The sequence below is a fragment of the Podarcis liolepis genome (assembly GCF_965112155.1).
Source record: "Podarcis liolepis genome assembly, chromosome: 14".
Classification (NCBI taxonomy): domain Eukaryota; kingdom Metazoa; phylum Chordata; class Lepidosauria; order Squamata; family Lacertidae; genus Podarcis; species Podarcis liolepis.
In genome coordinates this window covers 25,277,289-25,291,948 of record NC_139569.1, presented here as the reverse complement: position 1 = coordinate 25,291,948, position 14,660 = coordinate 25,277,289, and the positions used below count along the sequence as shown (strand labels likewise).

The window sequence follows — 14,660 nt, the reverse complement described above, 5'->3', positions numbered from 1 at the left end:
AGCATAATCTAGCAAATCTGCCTGTGCATCAATAGCAGAGGGTCCCGGGGGGGGGGGAGGGGAGAGGCACGGACAGACAATACAAATCACGAATGAGACCGTTCCATGGTAAGCAGCCAAAAAATGTCATGATTTATTAATATCTGGAGAAACTTCATAATTAGAACACAACCCAAACTGTACATTTTACAATCACACTCTATTTGTAAACAGTTAAAAAGCCACTGGCGACTTTTGCATCTTCAGACACAACAGTTAGAATCAAGGCAATGAAATGAGAGCGTCTTTCAGCACAGTTAAAAAAATTGGTTTCGTTTCTTTTTTTTTTTATCCTTGTTTAGTCTTTCATCCTCCAACTAAACAAGCTTCAGGTAATAACACCATTTGTGGCAAAAGAGAAGATGATTTTAACACTTTCACAAGAAAAGTATTTGCAGGAACTTTTAAAACATTTAAAATTTATACAACAAAATTCTGTAAGCCCAAGTTCTTGGTTACAGTCTGCATAGTTACTTCAGCTTTAAGGTTAAACACTGAACACAGTCACGAGAGCAGGAAGAAGGGCCACACCAAAGGGGGGAGGGGGAGGAGGAAAGGAACAAGGGGGCCGGCTTTACAAAAATTGGGGGGAAACTAGAGATTAAGAGCCAAGCACCCCTCTCCCACCCCACACTATTAAAAAGACAGCATTGGAAAGCACAGAATGTCGAACTCCAGCGATTTGAAGCAATTTTTGGCAGAAGAAGGTTTACAGAGCAAGTAGTAATCAGTGCTAAAAGTTATTTTCCTATAAGAAACTACAAGGAGTTTTACGTAGGGACCTTGGTTTTTCCTGAGAGCCATGCTCTTAGATTTAGGAGGTGGGAATAGAAAAAACACAAATGGAACATGGCCAAACACTGCTCGTTATTCCCAGAGATAGAAAGCATCTTTTAACATCCACAAATTTTTTTTGTTTTTAAAAAATATTTAAGTGATGGTCGAGTAAACATTGTTTCTCAAAAGAAAAAGAAAAAAAAGGAAAATAAAAGATTTCTGTAAACAAGGCAGCACCCCAACACAGGAGCCCCCCCAAAATAAAACAAAAACAAAAATACCAAACGCCTATTGAAAGTGCAGGACCCCCTGCCCAGACAAGCAGGCCGGGTTGCCAGTCATAGCTGTGCGTGCAGTTTCAGAAACTGCAGAGCTCCATTCTTTAGTTTAATTCCACATGAACAAACAGGTGCAAGGCTTTTCCGCTCGGCATCCTAGGTACCAGTCTCATCATTCGATTGTTGGGCGCTGGAGGACCGCCATGTGGCGGCTAGGTGGGCAGGCAGGCGTCAAGGCATAGTGGGGCACAGCCTGGTCCAAAGCAAGGAGCATCCTTCTGTCTGTCCTCCAGGAAGCGCCACCCGTGAGCTGCTGCTGCTGCCCCCACCTTGACGATTGTGGGGCAGGGAGAAGGACAGAGTCTGTGCAAAGCCTAAGAAAGCTCAAACTCCATCATCAGCAAGTTGCAAAAATAGTAAGAATGATGATGACAATGATGATGAATCCACAAAGCAAAAAATAAAAATAATAAAATAAAATAAAAAAGCGATGGAACACATGAAAAGCAAGCTGATTCTACGTAGTTTTGTTTTTTCTTTAAACTATGTATAGCACTATATCCTGGAAGTGTAAAATCTATAACTTTTTCACATTATAATTATTGGCCTGCACGATTCAAGTATTCAAACTGGGATGTTTTGGGCTAAAACAAAGGGGGCGGGGAAAGAGGGGAGGAAATGTGCGCACGAAGTAACCGTTTCCACAGGTGACCCCTGGAGGCTGCAAGTGGGGAGGGCGGGTTGGCGGGGAGGGATGGGGCTGGGGAGTCCAAATTTAGTGCTGCTTTGAGGTCACAGTTTTGTTCACTGAAAGAAGAAGAGGTGGCTACATGGACTCCCCTCCGGCCCCCAGGTGGTCAACGGAGAGGAAAGCATTGAGGGGGGACGGGCTGCTCAGCCCTCCCCTGGTGTCGTTGTTGCCCAGGGAACCCCAGAGGCTTGTGGAATAGTTAGGGCTCCCCCAGAGGGATGTGCCATGGAGGTCTCCGCTGCCCGTTCCTGAAAGCCCAGCACCATTCCAGTGGCTGTTTAGGTCGTTGCGGTTGGAAAATGCGTGGGAGCCATCGAGGCGCCCCAGGCGGGTCTGACTTGTGCCCAGAGACTGCCAGGCAGGGGAGGGGGAGAGAGACTGGCCTTGTGCAAAGAAGCGGCTGATCTCCTCTTCACTGGCAAAATCAGCAAGGATCGTAGTGTTCCCGAGGACACACCTGTCCGGAAAGAGGCCCAGAAATGGGTTGAGGCGGGCACAAGCCCTCGAAAGCAAGCGGCATCTTCTCTTCCCCGACTCATCCTCCACTACTCCAGCCCACCTGCCTTCCTTGCGTGCAGAGATTGCAGCATGCATCCCTGTCCCCACTATTCAGGCTCTGGCTTGCGCCAGTCAGGCCCTTCTGAGGCAGGAGAGTGGTAGAATACCTGCTCTGCATGCAGAAGGCCCCTGGTTCAAACAGTGCCCCCCCCATCATGTCATCTGCAAGTAGGGCTGGGAAAAGACCCCCTTGCCTGAAACCCCAGAGAACCCCTGCTAGTCAGAGCAGACCATACAGAGCTAGAGGGAACCAAGGGTCTGACTCGGTATAAGGCAGCTTCCAGTTAAGACCAGCCCTTCATTCAGAAACATGAGGACTAGAATCTTATTTTTCAGGGGAAGCAGCGTAGCTCAAGAGCAGGGCAGAAGGTCCCAGGTTCAACCCCCCCAGGAGACTCCCCTGCCTGAAAAGAGAGCCACTGCTGCCAGTCAGTGTGGGGACAATGCAGAGTTTGATGGACCAGTGGTGTCACATAGCCCAAGGCAGCTTCTGGTGTTTCTAGGAGATCAGTTCTATCTGCAGCCCTCAGACTACTCTGTACTCAAAGCATTTTTAAGAGTTTTGTGCTTTTAAATCCTACCCTGCCCTCCCATCTCTCATAGCAAATGCATCTCCAGCAGTGTATCTGAAACAGAGTTGATCCTAAGGATGAACGTGTTTTATGGGAAATGTCTGCGCCCTGCCCAGTGATGGGCATTGTAAGGGACCACCCGCTTACACAGAAGTGTGCCAGCTAGACGCTGCTGCTCTCGGCTTCCCCTGAGGCCCCAATCCTTGCCTTCTGCACACCGCCCCCCCACCCCAATGAAGCAGGACAGAAAAGCACCTCCCCTCTTCCTCCCAGGCTCCCGGCCGTACTTACATGTGGAGAGATTTTTGTGCCTTCACCACCTCTTCTTTTGAACTGTAGCGGACCAATGCATTGCCGTGGGGCAGGTTCAGGTGGAATGTGATCAGCGGCCCGTGCTGCATGCACAGTGTCCGCAGGGTGGAGCCATCAATCTGGATAGGGCGGGGGGGGGGGAGGAGGAGAGAGGCACACACAATCACTCACTGTCCCTACCTGCCTGAGCCCTCAGGGCAAGGGGAACAGGGCCCAAACCTCCCTGGAGGCTCCTGGCACAAGGCCAAGCTGTGCCCTCACTCACCTGAGGTGTGAGGTTCTTCAGGACAAGACAGTTGGTTATTCTCCCTGAGCTGCTCTCACCCCAGCTTGAACCTGCCGGAAGCAAGAGAAAAATGGCACTGCCTTCGTGGAAAAAGGTGCCTGCAGGCCCCACATGGGAAAGCCAGGTTTTTTAAAAAGGTCCTCTGCCCCACCCAGTAAAGGGCCAGATTTCACCCCATAGCGAATGAGGCCGAAGGCTTCTAGTTCGTGTGTGTGAATCAAACCAGCCACTCTAAAGCAACAGTGACTTTGCAACAGAAGGATAACTGTGGTACAGGGCTTGTTGGTCATGCCCTCAGGCTGCCACGTTCCCAGCCACCAGTCAGTTCAGAAGGCTGGCACTGGAGATGCTGCAAGAAGCAGAGAGATTTGAGAGGACAGAGTGCGGGGAGGGTCTGAACTTCAGGCCCTGTTTCAGCTCCTGATTGATGGCCCATGATCCTAATTTCCAGGGCCTCCCTTGCCACCATCTTGGGTTGCCCTTCTGGCAGGCAATGCTACCAGCTGTGACAAGGCAGCTCTCCCACAGCCTCTAGAACTGAAAGCAAGGAAAGGTGTTCTTTCTCCTTCTGCAGACCCCACCCTCCTCTCTTTCTCACTCCTTCAGGCAAAAAGCCAGCCTGGCCAAAGGCAATCCAGACACTCACCAGGGGTATATCTGGCATCGGAATTGCTCCAGCTGCCCCCGAGCCGAGCAGAGTTCTCCCATGAGGACAGAGGCAGCTTCTGCCCCGTCAGTCCTGGCGGTGGGCGCGAGGGAGCGGTGATGCTCTTGGGTGGCAAAGGAACCTTCCACAGCTCATGAGCCAGAGAGGTGTTGTTAATGGAAGCAGGAGACCACGTCGATTTGGAGTCACTGTTTCTGGCTGTGAGGAAAGGAAACCAGAGGCATGTGAAAAAAATAATAATAATGAAAAAGGAGAGCTGTTCCTGGTGCCCCTCCCCAATCTTCCCTGTGGGCTGATCTGGGCAGCACAGGACTCTGGGCAGATAAGGGCTGGGTGGAGAAGCAGGAGTTCATGGCAGCATCCGAGAAGAGGCGGCAGACATAGCCTGTGCACTGGGGGGGGGGGTGTGTGACGCACCCAACCTCACCTGAAGAAGAAGTGCTTTGTGCTGTACTGCTGAGGGAAACATTGTAGTTGGAGGCACGAATGGATGACCAGGCACTAGTTGAAGGCAGCGTGGTGTTCAGAGATGAGGATGACCCTACCAGGAAAAAGTCAACAGCTCATCACTCCCCTGGAGGTCACCAGCAGCAAGGGAGAGACAGGCACCTTTGTTTCTTCACATGCACCGCAGCATTGAAATGCAGGTTCCAGGGCTGAACCCTGCTGCAAACTGGAACGCAGAGCCCAGCGAGGTGGGTGCAGCTCTGGTCACCCAGGCACAGCTCAGTTCTCTCCTGCCCACAGGAACCCTTTCTTCCCCCCAGCACTGCTCAGACCAACAGACCTCAACTCAGGGATCAAGCCATGGCTGGCTACAAGTTACTCAAGGCAGGGGGGAGGGAGACCCCTAAGGCGATGGTGTTCCGGCCCTCTTCTCCCACTCTTGCCAAGATGCACACTGGCTAGTGAGTTCCACCATGGCTGCAGTTCTGCAGAAGCAGCATGCAAGGCTTGCTTTGCCCAACTGCAGCAGAATGGAGGACGTGCAAAATCTAAGTGGATCCGATTGCCTCACACCTGGGCTTTCCAGAATGTCTCCTAGGTGGAGAGCATCAAGAATCTTTGAGATGGGCTGGGGGGACCCTTCTTGCTCAGGTCAGGTCAAGCGAGACCTAGCCAGCTCCTTGTGCAGGGTATGGAGACGGACTCAGCAAGAGTCTCAAGAGCTGCAGGATTTCCTTCCTCTAGAGACTTGCCAAAGACCAAGCCACTTAAAGCAGGCATGTTAACAAAAAGTTCAGAAAAATAGAAACTGGCACAACCTTTGGACCACTGAAGGGGCTCTTTTTGTGCAGAATTCGCAAGTGACCAGCCTCTGCTCCCAGATACATACCGCTGTTCCTGTCCCTGAGGTGGTCGGCCTCCCGCACAGTGTTAATCGACAGATTGTTTGTGACGCTGCCGGGAGTGATGTACGGGTCAGTTTCAGGGTCGATGTTTGGATAACCTTTCCACGGCTCACCAGGACGAAATTCTAGCATTTTGAAAAAAGTATCAGGAGGCTGAGCTTATTCCATGGGAGAACTATTGGGCCCAATTCAGCCTCCAAGTGAATGCTGAGCAGATGATCACCATACATGGTGCTGGTGGGGCTGAGGCTGTTATTTCAGACTGCAGGGGAAGGGCAGGGATGGGGGACCCACTTCAACTCACAACGGGACTGATCCTTCTTCGATAATTCTCAGAAAAAGATTGGGCTTTCCCCTGAGTTCTTTCAAAGTTTGGAGAGAAATGCGTCCTCTTAGGAGCTCCTTTGTAGTCCCCCTTCCCAGCTGCAAGATCACGTGCATGTCCTCTCCTCCCCCAAACTTAACTTGTGGAACTTCCTAGCACAAAACTAATACTTCCAGCTGCCTCTTGGGTCCACAATTTATTGTCACAGCCAGAAAAGGCACGTAGGTGAACTCCTCTACCCTTCCCTAAAGATTTCTGAAGTCCCCCTTCAACCAGTTGCTTCCACCATCTTCCCCCGCCCAAGAAGGGAAGAACTTGGCTTCCTGTGCCCCAGGCCCCAAATCTTGGGGGAACAGACTGGTGCAAGTCACCCACCTGGTGGCCAATTGACACTGCTAGAACCGTTAGGCGATTTGGCACGTGGCCAGCCGTCCCCAATCGATCCAGGAGGGCTGGCTGGTGAGTTACTGCTGTTCATGAAGTCGTAGGGAACAAAGGGAGTTTCCTCCAACCTAAAGCCACTTGAAATAGCACCTGGAAGAGAGGAGACTACTGATCAGTTTAGCCACTGAGCTGCCAACAGCAACCACAAGATTAACCCCTTCCTTTACACCCACAGATCAGAACATCATTCTGAGTTAAGTCAGAAGTAGTCCTCCAGTCCCTGCCAAGGTGTAGCAGGTCATATCCCCACTTGCACCCAGGCATCATCCTGGTCCAGGGTAAGGTCTTCATTCTCCTCTAAATTAGCTATGGCTGGCAGCCAAGGCGAATGAGATGTGCCTGCATGGGCAGAAACTGGCAGGCAACTGCTGCAAATTCCCAAGACCATCAGCTTTCTTTGGCAACCAAAACAATACACCTCAGTGTGAATGTGGGATTATGCTTCAAACCATGCAAGGGCCTCTCTGAGAAAATAACCATGCAAGGAGCCGCCCAGAGTGGCTGGGGAAACCATAATAATAATAATAATAATAATAATAATAATAATATATACCCCACCCATCTGGCTGGGTTTCCCCAGCCACTTGGGGCGGCTTCCAACAGGATATTAAAAACACAGTAAAAAAAAATCAAACATTAAAAACTTCCCTAAACAGGACTGCCTTCAGATGTCTTCTAAAAGTCAGATAGTTGTTTATTTCCTTGACATCTGATGGGAGGACATTCCACAGGGCAGACGCCACTACTGAGAAGGCCCTCTGCCTGGTTCCTTGTAACCTCACTTCTCACAGTGAGGGAACTGCCAGAAGGCCCTCAGGAGACAGAGATTCTAGGGAGGCAGCTTTGACATCCTACATGACATAGGTGGTGAACTTGCACTTGTACTTTGAAATAAAGTGGTCACAGCCCATTCCTCTCTCCTCTTGCCACTCTTGTCACATTTTGCTTAAACCTCAAAGGATTTTTGAAGGGGAAAAAAAGTTTTGAGCGCTACATCAACTCTTAATTTCAGAAAAAAGCATCCAAAATATGCAACCTTTCAGGTACTGTACAGATTTGCATCCTTTAGTCCAGGCTTCCACAAACTTGGCCCTCCAGATGTTTTGAGACTACAATTCCCATCATCCCTGACCACTGGTCCTGCTAGCTAGGAATCATGGGAGTTGTAGGCCAAAAACACCTGGAGGGCCGAGGTTGAGGATGCCTGCTTTAGTCAGAATAAAAGGTGTATGGTACGAAAGCTTTATTGCCACCTTTCACAATGAACATCCACAAATTACACTCCTTTTCTCTGCAGCACCCATCTTCAGGAGGTCCTCTTTGCACCTGGAAGACAGTGTTTGGGGTCCTCTTTGCTCCCCCTCCCTTGCATTCCACTCACCGTTTTTGCTGGCATTTTGATCCAACGATGTGTTAGCAGAAATACTGTCCACAGTCATCCATTTTCTCAGCCGGGACTGTGGCTCCTTAATACTGCCCAAGTCCATATTTACATTCAAGTTTGAGTTCAATCCTGCATCAAAGAACTTGGGTTACACTCCCAGGACTCCAGTTCAGCTAAGCATAGAAGTCTGAATAAAACAGGCCTCTGCTACCTTCACTGTCAAGAGGCAGAATTTATTATCATCACAGACCACTTCCGGGTCACTTAGGAAAATCATAAAACACAACAGTAATACACTGAATTGCAACTGGGTATGTCAGAGACAATTCAGCTATAGCGGCAGTTAAAAAAATATATTAAATCTTGATCACTAAAATATAACCTAAAATTATCATTTAAAACCTTGATCATTTTGGTAGTACAGCTTGTTCCCTAAGTTTTATGGCAGTGTCAAGAGGCAGGATTCACTATGAATACCAGCTGCTCAGAACCACAAGCGAGGAGAGTGCTGCTGCTGTACTCAGGTCCCCAAAGAGGCATTGTGATTTTTTGAGCTGGGAGACTGTCCCTCAGCAAAACAGAAGCAGCAGCTCTTACACAGCAAGATGGGACACTTTTCAGAAGGCTCTAGTAATTAAGCCTCAAACTGAAGAATGGAATTCAAACTGAATCTTGGGAGGAAACAATTTTATTTATTCAATTCATAACATTTATCAATAAGAAGGAATTAACAATAAATTTTAGACTTTCAAACAAGTTAAAATAACCATAGGCTAAATACGGATTAAAGCTCACATCAATGTTCTAAACCTTGGGGTAGGCTTGTCTAAATAAAAATGTTTCTAGCAGGCGCTGGCCTGATGTCAAGAGGCAGGGAGTTCCACAGTGTGGGTGCTGCCACACTAAAATATTGAATTCTGCCGATCAAAGCAGCTGATTGAATGGAATTGAATAGAAAACCTGTTAAATTATACATTCACTTGCAACTGGGAATCCTGTTTCCTTTGAGGATCCTAAAGGGGTACCTCCATTGAGGATTTCCATTGAGGATTATGTCTTTAATCTGGTGAAGTCAGGCACCAAAAGAAAGCTAGGTAACCGACTAGCAGGATTGTTATTGCTGGCTGCAGAATCAGAGACAAGAGGCTTAGCCAGGCAGCCACTGGCTCTCTTTTGAGAGAGGCTAAGACCAAGCACTGACCCAGCTCACAGCCTTGGTCACCTGATGAAGATTAGCCATAAGACGAGGTGGAGAGGACACTCACCTATGGGAAAGTTGCTGAATGCATTGATTTGTGATGGCCCTTTCTGCAGCTCTGGGTTGGTGTGGGGCACAACGTTCTCCACGAAAGACTTCATGGCAGAATGATGGAGCTGCTGTTGGGATGGGAGCAGCTGCTGCTGCTGCTGCTGCTGCTTCATGAGTAGGTTTGGATCCAGCTGACAAGACTGTTGCATCATCTGTTGCTGCATATTGAGAGCACGACTCTTCAAGCAGAGAGAGGGGGAGAAAATTTTGATTTGAGACAGATGTCCTGTCTGACGCCTGCACAACTAGGAAGTGGCTCCACTGTAGCTGTGAAACAGAAGCCACGGCATATATAGCAGGCAGCTATAGAATCATGGAATTTTAGAGCTTGAAGGGACCTCAGGACCATCTAGTCCAACCCCCTGCAATGTATGAATATGCAAGGATCAAACCTGGAACCTTGGTGTTATCAGCAACTGAGCTGCTCAGTGTGTGCAGAAGGTCCCAGGTTCAATGCCCAGGTAGATCCCCCCGTTTGAAATCCTGGAGAGCCATTACTGCCAGTCAGTGTTGTACACAGTATTGAGCTGGATGGCCCGACTCTGTCTAAAGCAGCATCCTAAACTTCTAATTCAGTCTAGTGGGTCATATGTTCTACAGACTTTCTGCCCTTACAACCTGTGCACAAAGGTGGAATTGACTTAGCATCCAGCAAAAAATAATCATTCTTATAATAGTCAAACAGAGCAGCAGAGATAATTCAGAAAACACACACAACCAACATGACTTGAATCCGCAATATGGATGCAATATTAAATAATGTTGTCTATGTGTTGCTGGCAATGGATGTGAAAATAATTTTGTTATTTGCAAATAAAACCTATCTTCTTTTCAACCTGCAAAATGGTCACTGTTAACGTACAATATTTAAACAAAGCGAGTCCTTGATCTGGGCTGCAAAACATAGGTGGTGAACTTGCACTTGTACTTTGAAATAAAGTGGTCCGATTAGAACAACCTTTAGAATAACTTTATCCAGCAGAGAGAGAGAGAGAGAGAGAGAGAGAGAGAGAGAGAAGAGACGCTCCTTTGACCATGCATGAAGGCAGCAGGAAGGAAAATAGGATAATCATAGAATTGTGGAGTTGGAAGGGATGATGATGTTGTTGTTGATGATGATGATGATGATGATGATGATGATGATAATAATAATAATAATAATAATAATAATAATAATAATAATAATTCTTATTATTATTTCATTATTTATACCCTGCCCATCTGGCTGGGTTTCCCCAGCCACTCTGGGGTCATCCTGCAGTGCAGGAATATTTTGCCCAACGTGCGGCTCGAACCCACAACCCTGAGATTAAGATTAAGAAGTGAGCTAGTTCTTCCACAACAGATGATTCACCTATTTTGCCAAGGTGCGTTGCTAAGTGCACCCTGGCTTTTGCAAAGGGCTGTCCACCGTTCCCGTGAAATATTCCAGTTCTCAGGCAAACAGCCCTCAACCGGCATCAAGAGATTTGTGAAGAAGGGGATAATGTATGGGTCAGCGGAGAAAGACCCAATTCAACCTGATCTTTCCCGATCAATTAAGGTCAAGAGAAGGCAGAACCAATATTAAAAACGAAAGAGAAAACAAAAAGTTTCCCCAAACCCTACCTGCTGCTGCTGCTCCTGGCGGCCGCCACCCCCAGCAGAGGACATGTTTCTCTGGCTCGGCACTTTCCTCTGCTGGGCCAGCAATCGCTGCAAAAAGTAAGGAAGAAGTCAGGGCAGAGTCAGGGAGGATGAGCACTTTCTAAGCAAAGTTGGGGGAGGAAGTGTATCACTTACTTGTAACTGGGAGATCTGGGAGAGCTGGTTGAGCTGGGAGAGTTGGTTCAACATGGCTACCTGTTGCGGGCCGAAGAGTGGATTCAGGCCCCCGTTGTTTGGTGCATACTTCAGCAAGGATACTGGAACCTACAAAGCAGAGAAAAGCTTGACAATGACATGAAGGTTGGAAGTTGGCCAGGAAATAGGGAGGGAGACAAGCAACCAACACCTTCTCAGCACAAGCAGGAAGAGCTGCCCCAGCAGATCCTGACAGCCTTGCTTGGCTTGGAGGCCCTTTACTTAGCTGTTTAAAAACTTGGGTGTGTGGGGGGAAGAGTCTCGTAATGGGATGTGGAAGGGAGAAGAGGAGAGGTGGGAGGTGGAGAATGTGACTTGTGTTTGCTTGTACCAGGGCAGGTGCTATTGGGACCAAGCCTGGCAGCCATCATTTTTGAAGAGAGGAATGTCTTTACAAAACTAGCACACCCATCCAACCAACATCAGGCCAGGCCTTCTCTTTCACAAGCCTCACCTGAGGGGAGAGCAATGGAGGAGGCACTTGAGCACGTGGATTAGGCTGAGATGAGTTAAGAGGCTGTGCTGGAGACGGCTGCATACTCCGGGGCTGTGCTGCTAGATTTCCAAACATACTGGGGTTGCCATTCTGCAGAGAGAACGTAAAAAGAGGGCTGAGCAGCTGTTCCCACCCTCTCCAAAGACAGGAGCAGGAGTACATAATCATAATAATCATAAAGTGGCAGCTTAGGTCAGGAGTGACAGAAATTATGGTCTGCCGGCTACTGAAGCTGCTTCTTGCATTGCCCTTAAGCGCTGCATTCAGCACATGTAGGGAAAGGGACAACCTTCAGCCTAGTGCTGTTTTGGTAGGAAGGTGGCATTTCTAAGAAGGTGAGCTTGGAGCTGAGATGTACGTTGAAGCAAACAAGCATCACCCTGAAACCAGAGAGTAAGACCAAGTTTCCATCTCCCTCTGAATTCTACAGAGTGAGCTACTTTGTGGGCTTCCTCCCACTGGGGCATCTGGTTGGCCACTGTGAGGCTCCACCTGCTGCAGAACTCTTTTGACATTCTTATATCCTTGACTCTTAGTAGACCCTGAAACTCTTTTGCCTGGAAGCAAAAAAGAATGCCTGCATCCCAGCACTCCTGCAAGGAGCTGAGGGAAGTATGCCTAGTGCAGTGCTTTTTTTCTAAAAAAAATGTTTAGGGGTACTCTCATTTTCCTACTCATATTGAAATACTGCCCCTCAATGAGGCCAATCTTAGATTCACAAAATGCTTAAGGGTATGTGTACTGCTCCGTCCCCAGGGGAAAAAAAACACTGCCTAGGTGTGTGGGCACATACGCACTGTCCTCACGATGGAAGTGGGATGTAGGTTCAAGTGAAGGGATTGGGATTTGCCTACGCCAGCTAGTGATCTTTCAAAGCTCAGGGGAAATATGAATCAGGCTTTTCCATGTATTAAGACCAGTGTTTCCCAAACTTGGGTCTCCAGTTGTTGTTGTTTTTGGACTACAAATCCCATCATTCCTAGCTGGCAAGACCAGTGGTCAGAGATGATGGGAATTGTAGTTTGAAAACAGCTGGAGACCCGAGTTTAGGAAACACTGTCTTAAACCTATAGTTCAAGCTACAGCACCACAATGGAGCTCCAGTCAGTATGATATATCTATCTGCCACCGAAGGAGACACTGGGAACCCACTAAGTCCTTCACCAGTAACAGGATCCTTGGTTAATGAGGGGGATGCCCTGAGGGAAGAAGGGAGCCCCCAAGACATATTGCAGTGGCACAACTGCTTCTCTTCTCACCCCAACCACCCTTTCTGGACTAAAGTGAACATGCCAACAACAAGCAGAACACAAAGGCTAAGCCTGTGCTTGCAAAAATAGGCACACACTGCCCTCAGATGGGGCTGTAAACACAAGCCCTGTCCACCTAAGGGTCTGGTTCCTGCACTGTAGGGAGTTGGACTAGATGACCCTTGGGGTACCTATGAATCTATGATTCTGTGCTGCCTTCAGTTCTCCATATGCTATTGCAAATACACGGACAGCGGTTGGAGGGTTGAGAAGTTAAAAAGAAACTACGAAAGAGAAGCAGGGGAGAGTAACAGGCACATATAAAGAGGAGACGGTGTAATGAGGCAAATGAAAAGGAAGGAAGGTGCTCTCCGACCGTGGCTGTTTTTACAATGCCGTGCAGATGACTGAACCCTGGGGGAGGGAAGCCAGCAAGCACAACAGCACCCCCCCCACACACCTTGTATGGCACCAAGGACGAATCTGGGAAACCTGATCTAGAGGATGGCAGAAGATTCTCCTGCCTGAAAGATATTTCATCTGGAGAGGCTACGAGAAATACGTATCTAGAGCAGTGTTTCCCAAAGTGTGGTAAGCGAAAGGGTTTCTAAAGGTACACAAAAGAATTTGCTCTAGTCGAGATGAAATATTATTATGAAAAATACCCACAAATTAACTTTGCCCCAGAAGGGGTTTGCCGGTAACACTAAACTAGCAAAAAGGGGCACATGATTATTCTAAGTTTGGGAAACACTATCTAGAGGGCTGCAGGTTTTTTAAAACCATGTGTGCACTAAGTGGAAGAGGACCCAAAGGTTTAAGCTGCCATTCATCTTCTCTAAATGTCTGTAAATGAAGGGGGATGAGACAGCATGCTAAAATCTGAGGAAGTACCCAATGGCTTTGTTGAAACATCATGTAAAGAGGATGCTCACAGCCTTACCTGTCTAACAGAATTCAAGTTTTGCATACCCAGCCCTGTTAGGGAGCCAAGGGCCTGGTTAGGTAGTGCACTGTTTGAAGGGGGAAACTTCACGTTCTGATTGGACATAAACTGCATGTTCTGGGAATCGTCTGCTACAACAAGGCCATCCTGGTTGGGCAGACAAGTTGAAGGAGCAAGGGTTGGACAGCAAGCCAAGCAGCAGGACGGATAGACGGACAGGAAGAGGCAGACAAGTCCAGCATCAACGGGGTGGGGAGAAAAAGTCAGAAAACAGGAGAGAGGAGGTTAGTGCCACTGCAGTCCAGAGCCAGATGGTTCTCTAAGCAGATGGCAGATACTCTTTTATTTTATATACTGTTTGATTTGTAAGAAAACCTCTAAGCAGTTTACCAAAAATAAAAAACTTTAAAATTATTGATAAAATAATAGTGGGTTGTATTCAGCATTGCATGAAGTCAGGATCCCATTAGTAAAAGGATGGCTGCTAGTGCAATGGAACACCCCCCCCCCAAATCTATTGTAGGGCTTTCCCCATCCCTCCCAAGCCCATTTGGCAGACACAGAGCAGGGGGAGTCCTGTTGTGCTAGCAGCAATCCTGAGCCAAAAGGATGAGTTTGTGGAATATCTAATAATAATATTTATGAGTCACATTGTTGGAGGAAGGTGAACTCAAAGCAATTCACTTTGAGCACAAGAGCAGTGAAAATGCTTTCCTGAGATGCCCACCCTGATTGAGAAAAGAGGAGTGCAGACTCCTCTCTTAAGGGCCTATGACTCATAGCAAAAGCAACAGCATTAGATGCTCCTGGTGGAGGGTGCTGGGCTTTCATTTGATGCACTGAACTTAGTCCCCCACCCCTGCAAACTATTTTCAGTGAAAACACATCAGCGTCCCTCAGAATCTTCCCCTGCTCTGGGTTCTAGAGGCACCAGAGTCAGTCTCCCACTCACTCATCTGGAGATGGGCAGCCTAGAACTAAAATTAAGGGTTAAGCAGAAGCACACTACAGCTGCAATCCGAATCCTATTTATCTGGGAGGAAGCCCCACTGAATTAAGAAGGGCTTACTTC

The 14,660-nt window shown here is 48.0% G+C and overlaps 1 protein-coding gene across 2 annotated transcripts in view; it reads right to left on the bottom strand.

Moving 5' to 3' along the window:
* Positions 1 to 101: 101 nt before the first annotated feature.
* The window catches only part of TNRC6A (trinucleotide repeat containing adaptor 6A), a 38,441-nt gene continuing 23,882 nt past the window's right edge, over positions 102 to 14,660 (bottom strand). The window contains exons 12-24 of one of the 2 annotated variants that reach the window (XM_083473933.1): positions 13,586 to 13,735; positions 11,351 to 11,482; positions 10,837 to 10,965; positions 10,663 to 10,749; positions 9,011 to 9,233; positions 7,743 to 7,874; positions 6,293 to 6,451; positions 5,577 to 5,717; positions 4,668 to 4,781; positions 4,220 to 4,438; positions 3,553 to 3,623; positions 3,267 to 3,406; positions 102 to 2,302 (exon numbers count right to left, since the gene is read on the bottom strand). In XM_083473933.1, coding sequence (XP_083330059.1) covers positions 1,921 to 2,302; positions 3,267 to 3,406; positions 3,553 to 3,623; positions 4,220 to 4,438; positions 4,668 to 4,781; positions 5,577 to 5,717; positions 6,293 to 6,451; positions 7,743 to 7,874; positions 9,011 to 9,233; positions 10,663 to 10,749; positions 10,837 to 10,965; positions 11,351 to 11,482; positions 13,586 to 13,735 — 2,079 coding nt within the window. In that variant the 3' untranslated portion in view covers positions 102 to 1,920. The remainder of the gene's footprint in view (positions 2,303 to 3,266; positions 3,407 to 3,552; positions 3,624 to 4,219; positions 4,439 to 4,667; positions 4,782 to 5,576; positions 5,718 to 6,292; positions 6,452 to 7,742; positions 7,875 to 9,010; positions 9,234 to 10,662; positions 10,750 to 10,836; positions 10,966 to 11,350; positions 11,483 to 13,585; positions 13,736 to 14,660) is intronic. The other variant, XM_083473934.1, reaches the window with a different exon arrangement.